The 20,416-nt window shown below is 45.9% G+C and overlaps 1 protein-coding gene across 1 annotated transcript in view; it reads right to left on the minus strand.

Annotated features, from left to right (window-relative positions):
* The window catches only part of galnt16 (UDP-N-acetyl-alpha-D-galactosamine:polypeptide N-acetylgalactosaminyltransferase 16), a 242,549-nt gene that overhangs the window by 138,139 nt on the left and 83,994 nt on the right, over window positions 1-20,416 (minus strand). Inside the window, exon 2 of the mRNA XM_086003759.1 lies at window positions 11,019-11,191. Within this exon, the coding sequence (XP_085859885.1) occupies window positions 11,019-11,191 (173 nt within the window). The remainder of the gene's footprint in view (window positions 1-11,018; window positions 11,192-20,416) is intronic.

The following is a 20,416-nucleotide window of genomic DNA, read 5'->3' on the forward strand; positions in this document are numbered from 1 at the left end:
GTGTCAGAAGGTTTGGGGGTTCAATCCCCGCTCTGAAACTCCAGTGTAGTGGACATGCTGCATTATCCTAGAGGCCAACTTTCAGATGAGGAGATTAAACCAAAGCCCAGCCTGCCATGTGAAGAGGTCTTGTATCACTACTTGAGAAGACCACACCACACAGATAAACGTGCTTTTTGCTGATTGTGGAATCTTGCTTTGCACAAATTGATTCATGCATATTAGATAGATTTCTTTCAGAAAATAACATTTTCAGATCCAGTATGTGAGTAATTTGAGACATGACATAGTAAGTGTAGCATGTTTGGGAGGAACATGTGACTTTGGACCTATGGTTCCCAAAGCTCTCCACCACTGGGGTTTTCCTCACCTCATGTCTGGGTCTGTTGTAGACTCATTGACAGAGATTGATTGCTGTGATTAGTCAACAACTCCATTATCATTGTATCATGTGACTACCAGGATGGTAGAAGGTGAACGAGATGGACCATAGTCTTTTTTCATCTAGCAATTCCCATGTTGCTAAATTGGCTGCGGTGTTTGCCTAGATAACAATAACTGCACTTCAAAAGTAATCCACTGTAAAAACCCTTTGGGACATCCTGAGCATGCGATAAGCTGTCACTTTACTTTCTTTGTAAACCATATAGAATAGAATTATAGAATCTCACAGCACAGAAGGAGGCCATTCGGTCCATCGTGCATGTGCCGGCTCTTTGAAAGATCTATCCAATTAGTCCCACTCCCCTGCTCTTTCCCCATAGGCCAGCAAGTTTTTTCCTTTTCAAGTATATATCCAATTCTTTTTTGATAGCTCCTACTGAATCTGCTTCCACCACCCTTTCAGGCAGTGCATTCCAGATCACAACTCACAGCATTAAAAAAAATTCTCGTCTCCCCTCTGGTTCTTTTGCCAATCACCTTAAATCTGTGTTCTCTGGTTATCGACCCTTCTGCCACTGGCAACAGTTTCTCCTTATCTACTCAAAACCCCTCATGATTTTGAATACATCCATCAAATCTCCCCTTAATCTTCTCTGCTCAAAAGAGAACAATCCTTCTCCAGTCTCTCCACATATAGATTATAAGGTCTCTGGTTCAATCTCTGGTCTACGCTGAGTTAACTGATCGCAAGCCTGACTTACATCACATGGGTAAATATTTATCGGCCACTTTGAGGATCCTACACGATCTGACTTTCACTGTGGGGAGAAGGCAAAAATCAGATATTCTAAAAAGTGTGAATATTTGGGGAAGATTAGTTTGGGTTTCCGGGGAAAGGCAGACGTGCACTTGCATGACGCACATCAGATTGCTGCCACATCAACCATTACCCTGACGATATCACCATGGCGATTACTGAGGTGCCGGACAAGGGTTGCCAGGCAACAGGACTGGGTCATAGTCCTAGGCAGGCAGCAGCAAGAGGAAATGAGATGGCCGTGGATCTCAGTACTGCCAGAAGATCAAACACTTGATTATTTAGCTCAATTCTGTCTGATCTTTTTTACATCCCCACCTTAAGGCTAACATTGAATTTCAGAGATAACAACAGAAAATGCTGGAAAAACTCAGCAGGCCAGGCAGCATCCGTGGAGAGAGAAACAGAGTTAACGTTTCAGGTCGAAGACCTTTCGTCAGAACTGGAAAAAAGCAGGAAATGAAAAGCAAGTTTAGGGGCTGGGAAAAGGGGGAGGGGATGAAAGAACAAAAGGGAAGGTCAGTGATAGGATAGAAAGCAGGAGAGATTAAGAGATATTAAGAAATATTCAACGGATCATCCTCCGCCATTTCCGCAGCCTCCAGCGTGATCCCACCACCAAACGCATCTTCCCCTCACCTCCCCTTTCAGCATTCCGTAGGGACCGCTCCCTCTGCGACACCCTAGTCCACTCCTCTACCACCCCCAGCACCCCTTCCCCTTCGCCCGGCACCTTCCCGTGCAAGCGCAGGAGATGCAACACATGCCCTTATACCTCCCCCCTTCCCACTGTCCAGGGCCCCAAACACCCCTTCCAGGTGAAACAGCGATTTACTTGTACTTCTTGCAATCTAGTATACTGTATTCGCTGCTCACGATGTGGTCTCCTCTACATTGGGGAGACCAAACGCAGATTGGGTGATCGCTTTGCGGAACACCTCCGTTCAGTCCGTAAGGGGGACCCCGAGCTCCCGGTCGCCTGTCACTTTAATTGTCCGCTCCATTCCCACTCAGACCTCACCGTCCTCGGCCTCTTGCATTGTTCCACGGAAGCTCAGCGTAAACTCGAGGAACAGCACCTCATCTTTCGATTAGGCACTTTACAGCCTTCCGGACTCAACAGAGTTCAACAATTTCAGATCATAACCTCGGCCCCTATCACATATATATATTTTCCTTTTTTTTTATCCACACTTTTTGTTTGGCCTTTTTTCTTCCCTCCCACATGGCAGCTGTTCTTCATTCTGCCAGCGCAATTCACACCCCTTCTAGAGCCATCCTTTGTTCCTTAACCTGTCCCATTACCACCTCCTCTCGCCTTGAATATCTCTCAATGTCTCTTAATCGCTCCTGCTTTTTATCCTATCATTGACCTTCCCTTTTGTTCTTTCATCCCCTCCCCTTTTCCCAGCCCCTAAACTTGCTTTCCATTTCCTGCTTTTTTCCAGTTCTGACGAAAGGTCTTCGACCTGAAACGTTAACTCTGTTTCTCTCTCCACGGATGCTGCCTGGCCTGCTGAGTTTCTCCAGCGTTTTCTGTTGTTATTTCGGATTTCCAGCAGCCGCAGTATTTTGCTATTGAATTTCAGAGTACAGCTTTACTGGGTTACAAAAATGGGAGATTCACTGAGGGCACAGTGGGCAAGTTCACTGCTGTTGACTATCAATACAATATCAACCACTGTACACTAATAAAACTTTGCAATTTGATGGCTCAGGAATTCAGAATTATTCGTCCCTATGCTGACAAAAGATCCCTTTGCGGTTGCACTGTTTCATGCATTGCTGTGGAAGCTCACTATCAGTCGTGGCTCAGTGGGTAGCGCGCTCGCCTCTGAGTCAGAAGGCCATGCGTTCAATCTCCACTCCAGACACTTAACATAGAAGATAGGAGCAGGAGTAGGCCATTCAGCCCCTCAAGCCTGCTCCACCATTCAATGAGATCATGGCTGATCATCCAAATTCAGTACCCTGTTCCTGCCTTCTCTCCATATCCCTTGATCCCTTTAGCCTTAAGAAATATATCCAACTCCTTCTTGAATATATTTAATGAATTGGCCTCTACTGCTGCCTTTGGCAGAGAAATCCACAGGTTCACAACTCTCTGGGTGAAGAAATTCCTCCTCATCTCTGTCCTAAATGGCTTACACCTTATCCTTAGTCTGTGACCCCTGGTTCTGGACTCCCCGACCATCGGGAACATCCTTCCAGCATCTAGTCTGTCTAGTCCTGTTAGAATTTTATAAGTTTTGATGAGATCCCCTCTCATTCTTTTAAACTCCAGCGAGTACAAGCCCAATCGACCCAATCTCTCCTCATACGTCATCCCTGCCATCCCAGGTATCAGCCTGGTGAATCTTCGCTGCACTCCTTCCATGGCAAGAACATCCTCCCTCAGATAAGGCAAACAAAACTGCACACAATACTCAAGGTGTGGTCTCACCAAGGCCCTGTACAACTGCAGCAAGACATCCTTGTTCCTGTACTCAAACCCTCTCGCTACAAAGGCCAAAATACCATTTGCCTTCTTAACCGCCTGCTGCACCTGCATGCATACTTTCAGCGACTGGTGCACAAGGACGCCCAGGCCTCGTTGCACTTCCCCTTCTCCCAATCTATTGCCATTTAGATAATAATCTGCCTTCCTGTTTTTGACACCAAAGTGGATAACCTCGCATTTATCCACGTTATATTGCATCTGCCATGCTTCTGCCCAATCACCCAACCTGTCCAAATCATACTAGAGTTTCTCGGCATCCTCCTCACAGCACACACGCCCACCCAGCTTTGTGTCGTCTGCAAACTTGGAGATATTACATCTAGTTCTCTCGTCCAGATCATTAATATATATCGTGAATAGCTGGGGTCCAAGGACCGATCCCTGCGGTACTCCACTAGTCACTGCCTGCCACTCGGAAAAAGAGCCATTTATTCCAACTCTTTGCTTTCTGTCTGCCAACCAGTTCTTTATCCAAGTCAATACCTTGCCCCCAATCCCATATGCCTTAATTTTACACGCTAATCTCTTATGCGGGACCTTATCGAAAGCCTTTTGAAAATCCAAATACACCACATCCACTGGTTCTCCCTTATCTATTTTACCAGTTACATCCTCAAAAAATTCCGGTAGATTAGTCAAGCACGATTTACCTTTTGTAAAGCCATGTTGACTTTGTCCGATCCGGTCACTTTTTTCCAAGTGCTCTGCTATTACATCCTTTATAATGGACTTTAGCATTTTCCCCACTACCGATGTCTGTAATTCCCCGTTTTCTCTCTACCACCCTTTTTAAACAGTGGGGTAACATTAGCTACCCGCCAATCCATGGGTACTGTTCCAGAGTCTATCGAATTTTGGAAGATGACCAGCAATGCATCTACTATTTCTAGGGCCACTTCCTTAAGTACCCTAGGATGTAGATTATCAGGCCCTGGGGATTTATCGGTCCTCAATCCCATCAATTTCCCTAACACCATTTCCCTACAAATACTGATTTCTATCAGTTCCTCCCTTTCATTAGACCCTATGTTCCCCGACATCTTTGGGAGATTATTTGTGTCCTCCTTTGTGAAGACAGAACCAAAGTATGTATTTAATTGGTCTGCCATGTCTTTGTTCCCCATTATAAATTCCCCTGATTCTGACTGCAAGGGACCTACGCTTGACTTCACCAATCTTTTTCTCTTCACATATCTATAAAAGCTTTTACTGTCAGTTTTTATGTTCCCTGAAAGCTTACTCTCATATTCTATTTTCCCCCTCTTAATTAATCCCTTTGTCCTCCTTTGTTGGATCCTAAACTGCTCCCAATCCTCAGGTTTACTGCTTTTTCTGGCCAATTTATATGTCCTTTCCTTGGATCTTATGCTATCCCTAATTTCCCTTGTTAGCCACGGTTGAGTCACCTTTTTTGTTTTATTTTTATGCCAAACTGGGATGAACAAATTCTGTAGTTCATCCATGCGATCTTTGAATGTTTGCCATTGCCCATCCACCATCAACCCTTTGAGTGACATTCCCCAATCAATCCTACCCAACTCGCACCTCATACCATCGTAGTCTCCTTTATTTAAATTCAGGACCCTAGTCTCTGAGTCAACTATTTCACTCTCCATCTTAATGAAGAATTCTATCATATTATGATCGCTGCGACCCAAGGGGCCTCGCACAACAAGGTTGCTAATTAATCCTTTCTCATTACATAATACCCAGTCTGAGATGGCCTGATCTCAAGTTGGTTCCTCGACATATTGGTCCAGGAAACCATCCCGTATACACTCCAGGAAGTCCTCCTCCACAGTATTGTTACTAATTTGGTTAGCCCAATCTATATGTAGATTAAAGTCACCCATGATAACTGCTGTGCTGTTATTGCACGCTTCCCTAATTTCCCGTTTAATGCCATCCCTGACCTCCGCATTACTGTTTGGAGGTCTATATGCCACTCCCACTAACGTTTTCTGCCCCTTGGTATTTCTCAGTTCTACCCATACAGATTCCACATCATCAGAGCTAATATCCTTCCTTTCAATTGTGTTAATCCCCTCTTTAGCCAGCAATGCTACCCCACCTCCCTTTTCCTTTCTGCCTATCTTTCCTGAATATTGAATACCCCTGGATGTTGAGTTCCCAGCCTTGGCCACCCTGGAGCCATGTTTCCGTAATCCCAATCATATCATGTTAGTTTACCTCTATTTGCGCAGCTAATTCATCCACCTTCTTACGAATGCTCCTCGCATTAAGACGCAAAGCCTTCAGGCCTGTTTTTTTAACGCTTTTAGAATGATTATTTACTGTGGCCATGTTTGATTTCTCTGCCTTGAGTACATAATCTATAGTTGAGGATGGAATGTTGGCCAGGACACCGGGGAGAACTCCCCCGCTCTTCTTCCAATAGTGCCATGGGATCTTTTACATCCACCTGAGAGAGCAGACGGGGCCTCGGTTTAACGTCTCATCTGAAAGACGGCACCTCTGACAGTGCAGCACTCCCTCAGCACTGCACTGGAGGGTCAGCTGAGATTATGTGCTTTATAATTTAAATATTAATAAGCTTCTGCCACCTCTAATTCAGTTAATGAGTGAAAGGATTTAATAGGGTAGATACAAAAAAACTATTTCCTTTGGTGGGGAATCAAGAATAAATGGACATAATCTTAAAATTAGAGTTAGGCCGTTCAGGAGTTTGAAATCAGGAAGCACTTTTCACACAAAGGGTTGTGAAAATCTGGAACTCGTTCCCCGAAAAGGCTGTGGATGCTGGGGGTCAATTGGAGCTTTCAAGACTGAGGTCCAAAAATTCTTTGTTGGGCAAGAGTATCAAGGGATACGAAGCAAAGGTGGGTAAACGGGGGTGCGGTGCAGATCAGTCATGATCTAACTGAATGGCAGAACAGGCTCGAGGAGCTGAATGGCCTCCTCCTGTTCTGTGAAACTCTATTAAATTTAATGTAAGGACTCATTTGTTGGGTGTTCGGCATTTGGGTGTTTGTGCAGTGGAATGATAGAGGCAGCGTAGAGTTTAGATTCTCAATACATTTCACCGTTCCCAGGGAGAGAGTGACACAGAGTTAGGATTAGAGCATGCTGGGTCTCACCCCCAGGGAGGTGGCATTCGACAGACACCACTAAAGGTTTCCCCTCTGACAGCTGTTAGAGTTCCTGAATGCAATCAGATCAGGCCTTCTCCATCTCATCAGTAAAACCAAACAATTTTCAAGTACAAATCATCTCACCCATTCAGCATAACCTTCAATTGCTTTCTCCTAATACACACACACACACACACGCACACACGCACGCACAGACACGCACCACACACAGACAGACACGCACCACACACAGACAGACAGACACGCACCACACACAGACAGACAGACACGCACCACACACAGACAGACAGACACGCACCACACACAGACAGACAGACACGCACCACACACAGACAGACAGACACACACACACACACACACACACCACACACAGACAGACAGACACACACACACACACTAAAATGACATGCAAAGAGCTATGGTGTAAAACAGGAGAAGGTTTAAAAAAAATGTAGCTCTTTACTGGGATCAAATGGACAGAACAAATTGAGCAGTGTAGCTTTGTATTGCCGAATGTGCAGTGTAGCGTTCCAACAGTCACTCTCCTACTGAGAGCTCACTCAGTTGAGCAACATCAACCATTCTGTCCATTTGAACCCAGTAAAGAGCTATGTCTGTGTGTATGAGGGCTGCCAACTGTGGTTGGGTGTATTCCTGGGGGTTTCATCACCTGATCTCCCACCTCCCACCACCCCAGGAGAAATCAATAGAAGGATCTGCTGACAGACTGAGATGACGAGGGGCGGGCGGAGGCTCAGATGGAGCATAAACACCAGCATGGACCAGTTGGTCGAATGGCCTGTGTCTGTGCTGTACATTCTATGGAATAACCTGTAATGTAGCGTGACCTGAGAAAGTGTGTAATCAGTGTAGAAATCAACGGGGAAAGAAAAGGCACAAGACTGATGGATAATCGTAAAGTAAGAAGTTTTCATTGCGGAGAGTCTGATGAGCTCCAGCTGTGTACACTCCCATCCCATGGACACCATCCCCGTGTGGAAAGAGACAGTCAAGATACGCAATACATGCACACACATTGTTCCAATTGAGCTGATGTTCAGAGTGCAATCATTTGCTTCATGCACGTTAATCCCACTGAATGCACAGATGTTAGTAGGCAGTTGGCATATGTTCTACCTTTCTTTAACAAGTGGAAAATGTTTCCCACAAATGTATAATCTGACTGATTGTCTGGCATTAGGGCGAGGCAGCCAGTCACTGGTTATTCTCAACAAACTCATGTTCTGTCGCTGCTGGGGGTTTTTCAGCTCCACCTCACGTGTCAGCCGTGACTCAGTGGGTAGCACTCTCGCCTCTGAGTCAGAAGGTTGTGGGTTGCAGTCCCACTCCAGGGAGTGGAGATGCCGGTGTTGGACTGGGGTGGACAAATGTAAGAAGTCACACAACACCAGGTTATAGTCCAACAGCTTTATTTGAAATCACAAGCTTTCGGAGCGCTGCTGTGATTATCTCTCTTGATTGCTGTGATTATCTCTCTGCCGAGGTGTGATAAATGGCAATTAGAAAGATTACCTGTAAACATCTGACATTATTCTTTGACTATATAAGCTGTGTCTATAGGCATCTCTCCACTTCACCTGATGAAGGAGCAGCGCTCCGAAAGCATGTGATTTCAAATAAAGCTGTTGGACTATAACCTGGTGTTGTGTGACTTCTTACATTTGTCCGCTCCAGGGACTTCACCACATAATCCAGGCTGACAGTCCCAGTGCAGTGCTGAGGGAGTGCTGCACTGTCGGAGGTGCCGTCTTTCGAATGAGATGTTAAACCGAGGCCCCGTCTGCCCCCTCAGGTGGATGTTAAAGGTCCCATGGCACTATTTTGAAGAGCAGCAGGGGAGTGTCCTGGTCAATATTTATACCTCAACCAACATTAAAAAACAGATTATCTGGTCATTTATCTCATTGCTGTTCGTGGGAGCTTGTTGTGCGCAAAGTAGCTGCCGTGTTTGCCACAGTAAAACAGTGACTACACTTCTAAAAAGTACTTCATTGGCTGTAAAGCGCTTTGGGACCTCCTGAGGTTGTGTAAGGCACTGTGCAAGGCCCAATGGTGCGGAGACCAGTTCTCACGTCCTACACTAGCACTGGCTGAGATGAGCTAACTCGGCAGCATCTGGGGCAATCGAGCTGGGGACCACCTTGCCCGTGTGTCGAGCATCTTTTATGTTGTTCGAATGCAGCCGGCAGCAAACAAAACTAAACAAGCCAGAGTTAAGTGTGGACCTTCCTGCCAGCCACCAGTCTTCCTGGGCCCAGATAGGGCTCTTCTGACAGGATCAGTGGGATCGCGGTGGCGATGTGCCTGCGTGGGGCAATTCCTTGTACTGGCATCACGTGTCGGTATGACTGACCTTAAAGAAATAGTCAGTTTAGTCTCTTCAGTAAACCCAATTAAAAAGGGTGATGCATACCCAGATGTTTTCCTTTGCAAAACTGACTGTTGTTCCTGCACTTCCTAAAATTCTCAAATATATGCATCAGTGAGCACTGGCATGTCTTTTAATTAGGCTTTACTAAAATGAGTAAACTGACCATTGCTTTAAGGTTAGTCTTAATCCAACGGTCCAGTGGTCACTGCTTCGAAATTGGCTTATACTTCCCCGCTTAACAGGCAAAGGCTACAGGTGACTACTACTATAATATCAAGAGAGATCAACAGTTGTATAACATTAGCAGACTTCAGGGCAGTCTGATTAACCCTTTCCTTACAATGGCAAGGCAGGGCGGTACAGTTAACCTGATCACCCCTGGGCTGGGGGATGGGGAAATCAGCCTGGCTTCCTGCTCCTGAGAATGACCTTCTGGAAAGTGTGTGGACAATGGGCGAGGTCAGGGTCAGGCTTGGCTGCAAATTCCAAATGGTCTGCTGACACTTGCCCATGCTTCAAGAGTGGCAATGGGACCCGAGGGCAAGTGGAGCCACATCAGGAGGCGAGTGACTCACCTCCCGACTCCCCAAAGCCACTCCACCACCTCCAAAAAAAAGCACAATTCAGGAGTGTGATGGAATCCTCTCCACTTGCCTGGATGAGTGCAGCTCCAGCAACACTCAAGAAGCTCGAAGTATTCCAATTAATCAGCAGCCCGTCCACCACCTTAAACATTCAATCCCTCCACCACCGGCGTACCATGTCTGCAGTGTGTACCATCTACAGGAGGCACCGCAGCAACTTGCCAAGGCTTCCTCGTGAGTGTGAGTCCTCAACACCGAACCGCTTAGAATTTGGCAGAAAGTCAAACTGAATTGGCAGTCTCACTCACGAGGATGTCAGAGGTGGGGAATGGGAAAAAAAATTCCCATTAATGGCGTAAGGGTGCCCTAGGGCACTGGGCAGAGGCAAACTGTTTGAGACAGGGTCGTGCTAGCCTCCCAATCCTGCGACCACCACCACCTGGAAGAACAAGGGCAGCAGGCGCATGGGAACACCACCACCTCCAAGTTCCCCTCCAAGTCACACACCATCCTGACTTGGAAATATATCGCCATTCCTTCACTGTCGCTGGATTAAAAACCTGGAACTCCCGACCCAACAGCATTGTGGGAGCACCTCTACATAGAAACATAGAAGGTAGGAGTAGGCCATTCGGCCCCTCGAGCCTGCTCCGCCATTCAATGAGATCATGGCTGATCATCCAGGTTCAGTACCCTGTCCCTGCCTTCTCTCCATATCCCTTGATCCCTTTAGCCTTAAGAAATATATCCAACTCCTTCTTGAATATATTCAATGACTTGGCCTCTACTGCCTTCTTTGGTAGAGAATTCCACAGGTTCACCACTCTCTGGGTGAAAACATTCCTCCTCATCTCAGTCCTAAATGGCTTACCCCTTATCCTTAGACTGTGACCTCTGGTTCTGGACTCCCCCGCCATCGGAAACATCCTTCCAGCATCTAGTCTGTCTAGTCCTGTTAGAATTTTATAAGTTTCAATGAGATGAAACTCATGGACTGCAGCGGTTCAAGGCGGCGGCTCACCGCCACCTTAAGGGCAATTAGAGATGGGCAATAAATGCTGGCCTTGCCAGCGACGCCCAGATCCTGAGAATGAAGATAAAGAGAAAATCCCAGAACAAGTCAAGACCTTCTGGAGAGGAAGGCAGAACATGGGGAGGGGGATTGGTGGAGTGAAAGACACTGACCACTTCCTATCTGCAGCCAGTTGTTTGGCGTGCTTCCCACTACCTGTAATGCCTGGTGTCGCGGATCGCCCTGTCACTGGCGAGCCTGTCACTTTCCTGCTGGTTGAATGCATGGTGCCCGTAGGGATCATCTCCAGGCCCCAGGAGCTTGCTGGAGAGATAGACCTTCTCGTCAAAGGCCTGCAGTTTGTTATCCAGCCACGGTGTCTTGGTTACCTGGAAAAGAAAGAACTTGCATTTATATAGTGCCTTTCACTTTATTGCAAGGGGGTTGGAGTATAAAAACAGGGAAGTCCTGCTACAACTGTACAGGGCATTGGTGAGACCACACCTGGAGTACTGCGCACAGTTTTGGTCTCCTTATTTAAGGAGGGATATACTTGCATTGGAGGCAGTTCAGAGAAGGTACACAAGGTTGATTCCTGAGACGAAGGGGTTGACTTATGAAGAAAGGTTGAGCAGGCTGGGCCTATACTCATTGGAGTTTAGAAGAATGAGAGGTGATCTTATTGAAACATATAAGATACTGAGGGGGCTCGACAAGGTAGATGCAGAGAGGATGTTTCCCCTCATGGGGGAATCTAGAACTCGGGGGCATAGTTTCAGAATAAGGGGTCGCCCTTTTAGAACTGAGATGAGGAGGAATTTCTTCTCTCAGAGGGTCGTAAATCTGCGGAATTTTCTGCCCCAGAGAGCTGTGGAGGCTGGGATATTGAATATATTTAAGGTGGAGATAGACATATTTTTGAACAATAAGGAAGTGAAGGGTTATGGGGAGCGGGCGGGGAAATGGAGCTGAGGCCAAGATCAGATCAGCCATGATCTTATTGAATGGCGGAGCAGGCTCGAGGGGCCAAATGGCCGACTCCTGCTCCTATTTCTTATGTTCTTATATTCACAGCCTCAGGACGTCCCAAAGTGCTTCACAGCCAATGAGGTACTTTTTGAAGTGCATCACTGTTGCCAACTGTGGTTGGGCGTATCATCACATGGCTTCCCGCCTCCAATCGCCCCACCCGCTCAAACAGCCTCATTATAAACTAATAAATGAAAGTGCTCAAAGGAAATGAAAATAAAAACACAATTGTTTTTAAAGGCCCTTTGATTTTTCTCCTGGGTTGCCCGCAGAGCTGTCCTGGAGATTAACCTTCAATTCCTGGGGATCCAGAACAACCCTGGAGGGCTGGCAATCTTGCTGCTGTAATGTGCGGAAACACAGCAGCCAATTTACGTACGACAAGCTTCCACAAACACAAATGGCCAGATCATTTTTTTTAAAGTGATGTTGGTCGAGGGGTATAAATATTGGCCCAGGACAGATAAAAGGAGAGGTTATAAAAGGAAAGGGAGATTGGTCACGTGATGGATTGTGCTTCAACCAAGATGGCAGCCAAGTGACCTGATCCCGAGTCTTTAGCAACATTCCGACATGTGCTCCCTGTCTCCCTCGCCGTGTGACTCACCTCTTGTGCGGCTTGCCCCACCAGCCTGGCTTATCCTAGCAATGTGGGTCCCATTCTGCAGGCAAGTGGCCTCCCCTCCAGAGGTTCTGACCCATTTAGACCAGGCTGGGATCAACCAAGAGCTCTAAAGAGCCCTGAATTTATTAATTGGCCCATCTTACTCTGATCAATTCTCAAAAAGGTCTCTAGGGCAGAGAGTAATCACAAGGCTAACAGAAGACAACGTTAATGCAACTTTAAATCTCAATTCAATTTCCCAGAATAGTCAAAAGTTAACCAACAGCTGTGTCTTGTTTTGCATACTTTGTACAAAACTAATAAATTGCAGGACAACGGAGTATTACAGTTTAAACTATTTTATGAAGCATCAGGTCTGTGATCTCAATCATACAGCAGTGGGGACAAGATGGAGTTAGGACCCCTTACAGATGCCTGCAGGCCAATGACAACTCAGCATGTGATCACATGTGAATATAATAGGTATTCCTTACAGATGCCTGCGGGCCAATGATAATTCAGTATGCAAATGTTACATCCCCTTTTAAAAGAAAAATGTTATGCATTACTTTTAAACTTTTCTTCTACATAATGTTCTCGGTAGCATAAACATATAAGTAAACTCAGCATTTAACTAGCACTGAGAACATCTCAACATTTCAGTAATGATATACAGTTTTTTTTTAGGGCAGCGATCCACCTACACCCTTTGACAGTTCACAAGTCAAGGATAACTCTAGGCTTGACCTCTCGTCCTGACCTTCTGTGGTATGGAACTGAGCATGCTCCTGAATCGGTCAACAAATCAGGTTCAGGTTTAGGTTCAGGTAAGTATGATGTGTTTTGTGTATTGCTCTGTTCATCACACTCTGTTGAACTGATCCTCTCGTCAGAATGACGGTGTTGTTCCTTGGTGTTCAGGAGGTGCCTGCGATTGCGGCGGTACACCTGTCCTTCTGGGGTGCGGATGTGATACGATCGCTCAGTGTCAGCTGGCTGGATGATGACTGCTGGCTTCCAGTAGTCATGCTCCTGGATTCTGATGGATTCTCCATTGTGCAGCGGCAGCAGTAGTCTAGCTGACCTGTCATAGTATCACTTTTGGTGTTGCTGTCTCTGTACACGTTTTGCATGCACTTGCTTGCAACTGATGACCTGCCAGGGCCTGTCTGGGATACGGTGAGGTATCATGGGCTCTTTGACATTTGATGGGCGGCGTTCTAGACAAATGGAACATTTTCCGACAATGTCCTCAATGTGTTTGTACATTCCGGGACAAAACATAATGTCACGTGCTCTTTGTTTGCATTTTTCCATGCCCATATGTCCAGCATGAATTTTTGTCAACATCTCTTCTCTGAGACTGGTGGGAATGATGATTTTCTCCCCTTTGAAGATGATTCTGTTGGTTTGTGACAGTTCGTCTCTGTGGTTCCAGAATTCAGATATGCTCTGAGGGCATTTCCTCCTTTCCTCAGGCTATCCTTCATGTATGACTTTGCTCAGCAGTGTGAGTTGCACATCTTTCTCTGTTTCTGCTCGGATCTCCTTCAGTTTTGAGTCACTCACAGGTAAGCTGTTGTACACCATGTGCACCTGCACATCCATGCCTTCACTGAGGCTGCTGTCCTGGTAGCTAAGAGACTTTCTGGAGAGCGTGTCGGCGACAGGAATGTCTTTGCCTGGACGGTGAATGATTGTAAAGTCGTACTTCTGTAGCTGAAGGATCATTCTCTGTAGCCTTGGTGGGGCTGCGGCTAGTGGTTTCCTCATGATTGACTCGAGGGGCTTGTGGTCGCATTCCACAAAAACTTGTCAGCCGTAGACATACTGTTGGAAACGCTTACATCCAAACAGAATTGCATATAGCTCTTTCTCGATTTGAGCATAGTTGATTTCACTGTCTGTGAGAAATCTGGAAGCGTAGCCGATGGGATTTCCTTCTTGCAGTAATACTGTGTCTAGTCCGTACTTTGACGCGTCCACTTGTAGTCTGAGCTCTTTGTTGGGGTCGAAGTAGGCAAGAACTGGTCCTGGTTCTCTGGTGATTAGGTCTTTCATTTTCTGAAATGCTGTGTCATGTTGTTTGTCCCACAGGAACTCATTGGTTTGTTTGAGCAACTGACGCATGGGTGCGTTGATTTCGGAGAGGCTCGGGGCAAACTTGGCTAAGTAGTTAACCATGTCTAGTACTGTCTCTAGCTCTGCGCGGTTCTTCGGCGGCTTCACCTTCTTGATGGCGGAGATTTTCTCTGGATCCGGCTTAATGTCATCAGTTGAGAGGCGATGCCCGAAATAACTGATCTCGGTGGATCCGATTATGCTTTTCTCCCGTGATCTTTGTAGCATTGCACGGAGGTTCCTGTCATGTTCCTCTCTATTCCTGCCATAGATGAGGATGTCATCTACGATTGCAACTACTCCGTCGAGGCCTTTATAGGTTTCGTCGATCTTCCACTGGAATTCATCCTGAGCTGAGATAAGACCAAATGGTAAACGCAGAAATCGGTAGCGTCCAAATGGTGTGTTGAACGTTGTTAGCTTAGATGACTCTTCCGTGAGCTTGATAGTCCAGTATCCTGATCGTGCGTCCATTACACTGAAGTAACATGCTCCCACTAGCTTGGGTGTGATGTCATCTAGCGTTGGTAGAGGGTAGTGAGGGCGTTTGATAGCCTTGTTCAAATCTTTGGGGTCGAGACAGACTCTGAGCTTGCCTGTACGTGGTTTCTCAACCACTACTAACGCGTTGACCCACTCTGTCGGTTCTGTTTCTCGGACGATGATTTCTGTATTCTCCATGCTCTGCAGCTCCTCGTTCAGGCGACTACGTAGAGCAAGGGGTACCCTTCTCGGTGGGGTTGCTGCTGGGTCAAGGTGAATAGTGCATTCACCTGGGAATAGTCCAATTCCTTTGAAAACGTCAGCAAACTCCTCCATGACTGTCTGCTTCTCAACTGGTGCTGTCAATGATAGCACTAGCTTGACGAGGTCCATGTCTAAACATGCCTTTAGACCTAGCACTGGAGGTGCTCAAGTGTCAACAATGTAAAAGTCCAACATCATGTCGCTTTCTTTGTACAGGAAACTTTGGTTTATCCGGAGGTTGTATGTCCGGAAACCTCGATCTAACGGCAGAAATCAGCAGCCGTTTTGTTAGGTTTTTTTTCTTTTTTTTTCTTCTCCTAGCATTTTTTTAAACAGTCAGTCTCTGGAAAGCCTCTCTGAAGCTGTTGCTAAGCTACAGAGATGCTTCCAAGGTACGGGCCGACTGTTTACAAGCTGTTGCTAAGCAACAGTGTTTGTTGTCAGACACGGAGATGAAAACCTCCGTATCCTTCAACATTAGCGCTGGTCTGTCCGGAAGTTTTCATAGATCGGCATCACGCCGGTCCCGTCGGTGCCGGATATCGCGAAGTCTCCTGTACTTGCATTTCATCACGCATGTGCCTTTTACAATGAGCTGCTCACCCCCATAGCTGGTCAGTCTGCGTGAGGTGGGCTGTAGCTCACACTCATCCTTCAAGCTGTGATACTCACTCAGAGGAATTACATTAACCTGAGCTCCAGTGTCTAGTTTAAACTTAAGCTCTTTGCTCTGTTTTCCTATCTCAATATCGGCAAAGGCTTGCTCAGTCTCTGAAATCTGTTTTTTCTGTGACACAGAATCAATAAACAGTTCCTCTGCATTTGGCTCTCTGGCATTTGGCTGTCACTCACTGTGTGTACTGTTTTTCCAAAAACAGTCCTGCAAACTTTAGCAAAGTGGTTCCGTTTACCACATTTAGCACATTGCCTTCCTTTGACAGGGCATTGCACCTTTTCCCCGTGTCAGTTGTTTCCACAATAGCCACAGTTTTTGAAGCGTTTTATGTCTGTGTCGCCCATTTTTAGAACTCTCTCTGTTCTTTCTGTTCTGAAACACACTCTCTGGGCAGTGTTCTTTGGTGTGTATCTATTAACTGCGTGCACTGTCTGTTCACACGAGCTGCTCGTGGCGCCGGTTATGGTTTTCAACTGTGCTTGGGCTATCTCGTGCGATCTAGCTATGTCCATAGCTTTGTCCAGCGTTAGCCCGGACCCAACATTCAAAAGTTTCTCTCTTACTTTAGCTGAATGTATTCCAAACACGATGCGGTCTCTGACCATCTCATCTTTATCTTCTGCATATTCACAGTCTTTTACCAGCAGTTTTACCTCAGTCACGAACTGTTCAAACGACTCACTAGCTCCTTGTACTTTCTCCTGAAACTTGTACCTAGCGAATATCGTATTTGTCTTGGGCATCACATATGATTCAAAACGGTCAAAATAACTTTTCAGTACATTTGTTTCATCCACGGTGAGAGACCATGTGTTAAAAATGTCTCTCCCTTTTTCTCCGATCCACAGGAGTAGGTAGCTGCATCTTTCTTCCTCCCCTTTGCTTTTCAACGGACCCGAGAATATCAACTGCACGTGTTGCTTGAACTTGCACCATTCTCTATGTAAGTTCAAAGATTCCCAATTCATTCGAGGTAAGGGAGCTCCAACGATGTCCATTTAAAATCCCTGTTCTGACACCATGTCTTGTTTCGCACACTTTGTACAAAACTAATAAATTGCAGGACAACGGAATATTACAGTTTAAACTCTTTTATGAAGCATCAGGTCTGTGATCTCAATCATACAGCACAGTGGGGATAAGATGGAGTTAGGACCCTTTTCAGATGCCTGCAGGCCAATGACAACTCAGCATGTGATCACGTGAAAATAATAGGTATTCCTTACAGATGCCTGCGGGCCAATGATAATTCAGTATGCAAATGTTACAAGCCGTGGAAAATAATCAAGCCAGTATACTGACATTGTCACGACAGCCAAAACAAATATCACATAGAATTTACAGCATTCGGCCAAACTGGTCTGTAACCTTCTCCAGCCCTACAACTCTCCGAGATCGCTGCGTTCCACCAACTCTGGCCTCTGGTGCATCCCCCACTCCCTTCGCTCCACCACTGACGGCTGTGCCTTCAGCTGCCTAGGCCCTAAGCTCTGGAGCTGTCTCCCTAAATCTCTCCGCCTCTCTCTCCTCCTTTAAGACACTTGTTAAAGCTTTCCTCTTTCTACAATGCTTTTGATCACCTGTCCTAATGTTTCTTTCTTTTAGGGAGAGTTTTCCACTTCTCTGTGTGTGAAAAAGCGATTCCTGATTTCACTCCTGAACGGCCTAGGTCTAATTTTAAGATTATGCCCCCCTTGTTCTTGATTCCCCCACCAGAGGAGATATTTTCTCTGTATCTAACCTATTGAAACCTTTTAGCAATTTAGATACCTTGAAATTGAACTTAGTCAGACCACAACTTGAATACTGTGCCCAGTTCTGGTTCAAACTCTGGATCGAGTGGAGAAAAGAGCCACCAGGTTCTCCCCTAGCGTCAGAGGGACTGAGTTATAAGAAAACACTGGAGTAACTTAGCCTTTTCAGCCTTAAAGGAGATAACTGAGGGCTATTCAGGATAGTAGGTGGCAGAGGAATGTAAACCTGGAATGTTACTTTGAACTAGCCTGTGAGAGTAAGTAAGACTGGTTCACACTAGGAAAAAGCGATTTTAGGGCTGGTGACCAGAAGAATAGAATGGAGGCAAAAACTGTCAAATCATGAGAGAAACAGATGAATGGCGTAATTGGGAGCTGTTGGGAATGTATTTGTGTTTTATTATATTGAGAAAGGCCGCAGCCCCGTGCCTACATTAATAATGAGTTCAAGAATGGGGTCAAAAATCACTTGGAGATTTATTAAAGGATCAACAAACTCCCGGCCAACACCAGGATTACTTAAAACCAAGCTGCATCAGAACAGCCAGTTCCAGCTCAACATTAGCAAGAAAGAAATACTTGCATTTATATAGCGCCTTTCACAACCTCAGGACATTCCAAAGTGCTTTACAGCCAATGAAGTACTTTTGAAGTGTAGTCACTGTTGTAATGAAGGAAACACGGCAGCCAATTTGCACACAGCAAGATCCCACAAACAGCAATGTGATAACGGCCAGATATTCTTTTTTTTAAGTGATGTTGGTTGAGGGATAAATATTGGCCAAGACACTGGGGAGAACTTCCCTGCTCTTATTCGAAATCGTGCCGTGGGATCTTTTACGTCCACCCAAGAGGACAGACGGGGCCTCGGTTTAGTGTCTCATCCGAAAGATGGCACCTCCGACAGTGCAGCACTCCCTCAGCACTCCACTGGCGTGTCAGCCTAGATTATATGCTCAAGTCTCTGGTGTGGGATGGGAATCCACAACCTTCTGACTCAGAGGCGAGTGTACTACCCACTAATCCACGGCTAAGGGTGGAGCCAAATGGCCCTCCTCGTCTGTATCTCTCGTGTTAATCTTTGTGAGATCGTAAAGCCATTGTATATTTTCCTCAACAATTATTCCACCAGTCTGCCGCTGACAGGCTTAGTCTGCCATTTCCTCTAGTCAATCCATCAGAGACTCAGTGCAAAGAACTCTTGTCTTGGCCAATATTTATCCCTCAACATATATCACTAAAAAACAAATGAACTGCTCATGATCTCATTGCTGTTTGTGGGACATTGCTTTGTACAAATTGGCTGCCGCGTTTCTTACATTACAACAGTGACTACACTTCAAAAGTTCTTCATTGGCTGTAAAGCACTTTGGGCCGTGCTGAGGTTGGGAAAGGCGCTATATAAATGCAAGCTTTTCTTTTCAATCTCGAACCTTGAAATGAACAACACTTTTTTTTTTAAAGGCAAGTAAGCTCCGGTCAAGCTGGATATTTTGCTGGAAACATACTAGGAAAAGAATTGAAAGTGGAACATGTTTTACTGGAAAGCAAGTCAGATTTACTCCTCATCCTGAAGGGAGATAAATCTGAGTGGATTTGGTGGAACAGCCTCTTGCCATCGATCTCTAGCTTTTTAAAAAAAAATTCCAAGCAAATATTTTCCCTCTGTAATGGTCTTGGCAGGGAAGCTGTCTCTGATTTCACTAACTGGCTCACTGGGTACTACACACATAATACATCTCATTAGATGTAAAAGTACACCTCCACCCTCTAGCGCATGCGCTCTCTCTCTCTCTCTTGTTCGCTCTGTTCTCTCGCTCTCTCGTTTTCTCACTCTCACTCTCTTGTTCTGTTCTCAAACTCTGACTCTTCAAACTCTCGTTTTTGCTCTCTGATTTGTTCTCCCTCGCTCTCAGTCCTGTTCTCTCTTGTTCGTGTGCTCTCTCTCTCTCTCTCTCTCTCACACGCAGACACTCACACCTGTTCCCATTCTTTTTCTCATTCTCTCTTGTTCTGTCACTTCCTGTCGTGTTCTCGGTCTGTCCCGCTCCCATTCTCATGCTCTCTCTCTACTCACTCACTCCACTCACTCTCACTCCAGTCTCTCTCGCTCCTAGTCTCGTGCTCAATCCTAGTCTCTCTCGCTCCCAGTCTCTCTTGCTTTGTCTTGTTCTTTCTCACTCTCTCTCTCTTGCTCCTGTTCTCTCACTCCCTCTCTCATTCTCCCTCGTTCCCGTCAGTCTCGCTCTCTCTCGTTCCCTCCTTTGCTCTCTTCTCTCTCACGTTTTCCCATTCTCTAGCATGCTGTCACTCTCTGTTTTATCAATTGTACCGAGCACCTGAGCTTTCCTCCCATACTCCTCTTAATCCCCAAATGCCCTCTCCAACCTGCTCTCCCCCACCTGCATCCACACAGTATTGAAATAAAGATTCAAGACAGTCTTCTATTCTTGCTCAGCCTGGTTGATCAACAGCCAATCCAAACATCCACTCCCTCACCACTGTGGCTGCAGCATGTACTATCTACAGGATGCACTATAATGGGTCTTGATTTCAACACAATGAAGACATAGGGAAGAGTGTGTTAAAGGATGTATTCAGAGCTGAGGATGGACAAGAGAGATATGAGTTCAGGAGTAGGGGCTCCAGTAGTGTTGGTTTGATATCAGAGCTAAAGGGTTAA

Source organism: Somniosus microcephalus, chromosome 12 (genome assembly GCF_052327205.1).
Source record: "Somniosus microcephalus isolate GS21.2 chromosome 12, FLI_Smic_1.0, whole genome shotgun sequence".
Lineage (NCBI taxonomy): Eukaryota > Metazoa > Chordata > Chondrichthyes > Squaliformes > Somniosidae > Somniosus > Somniosus microcephalus.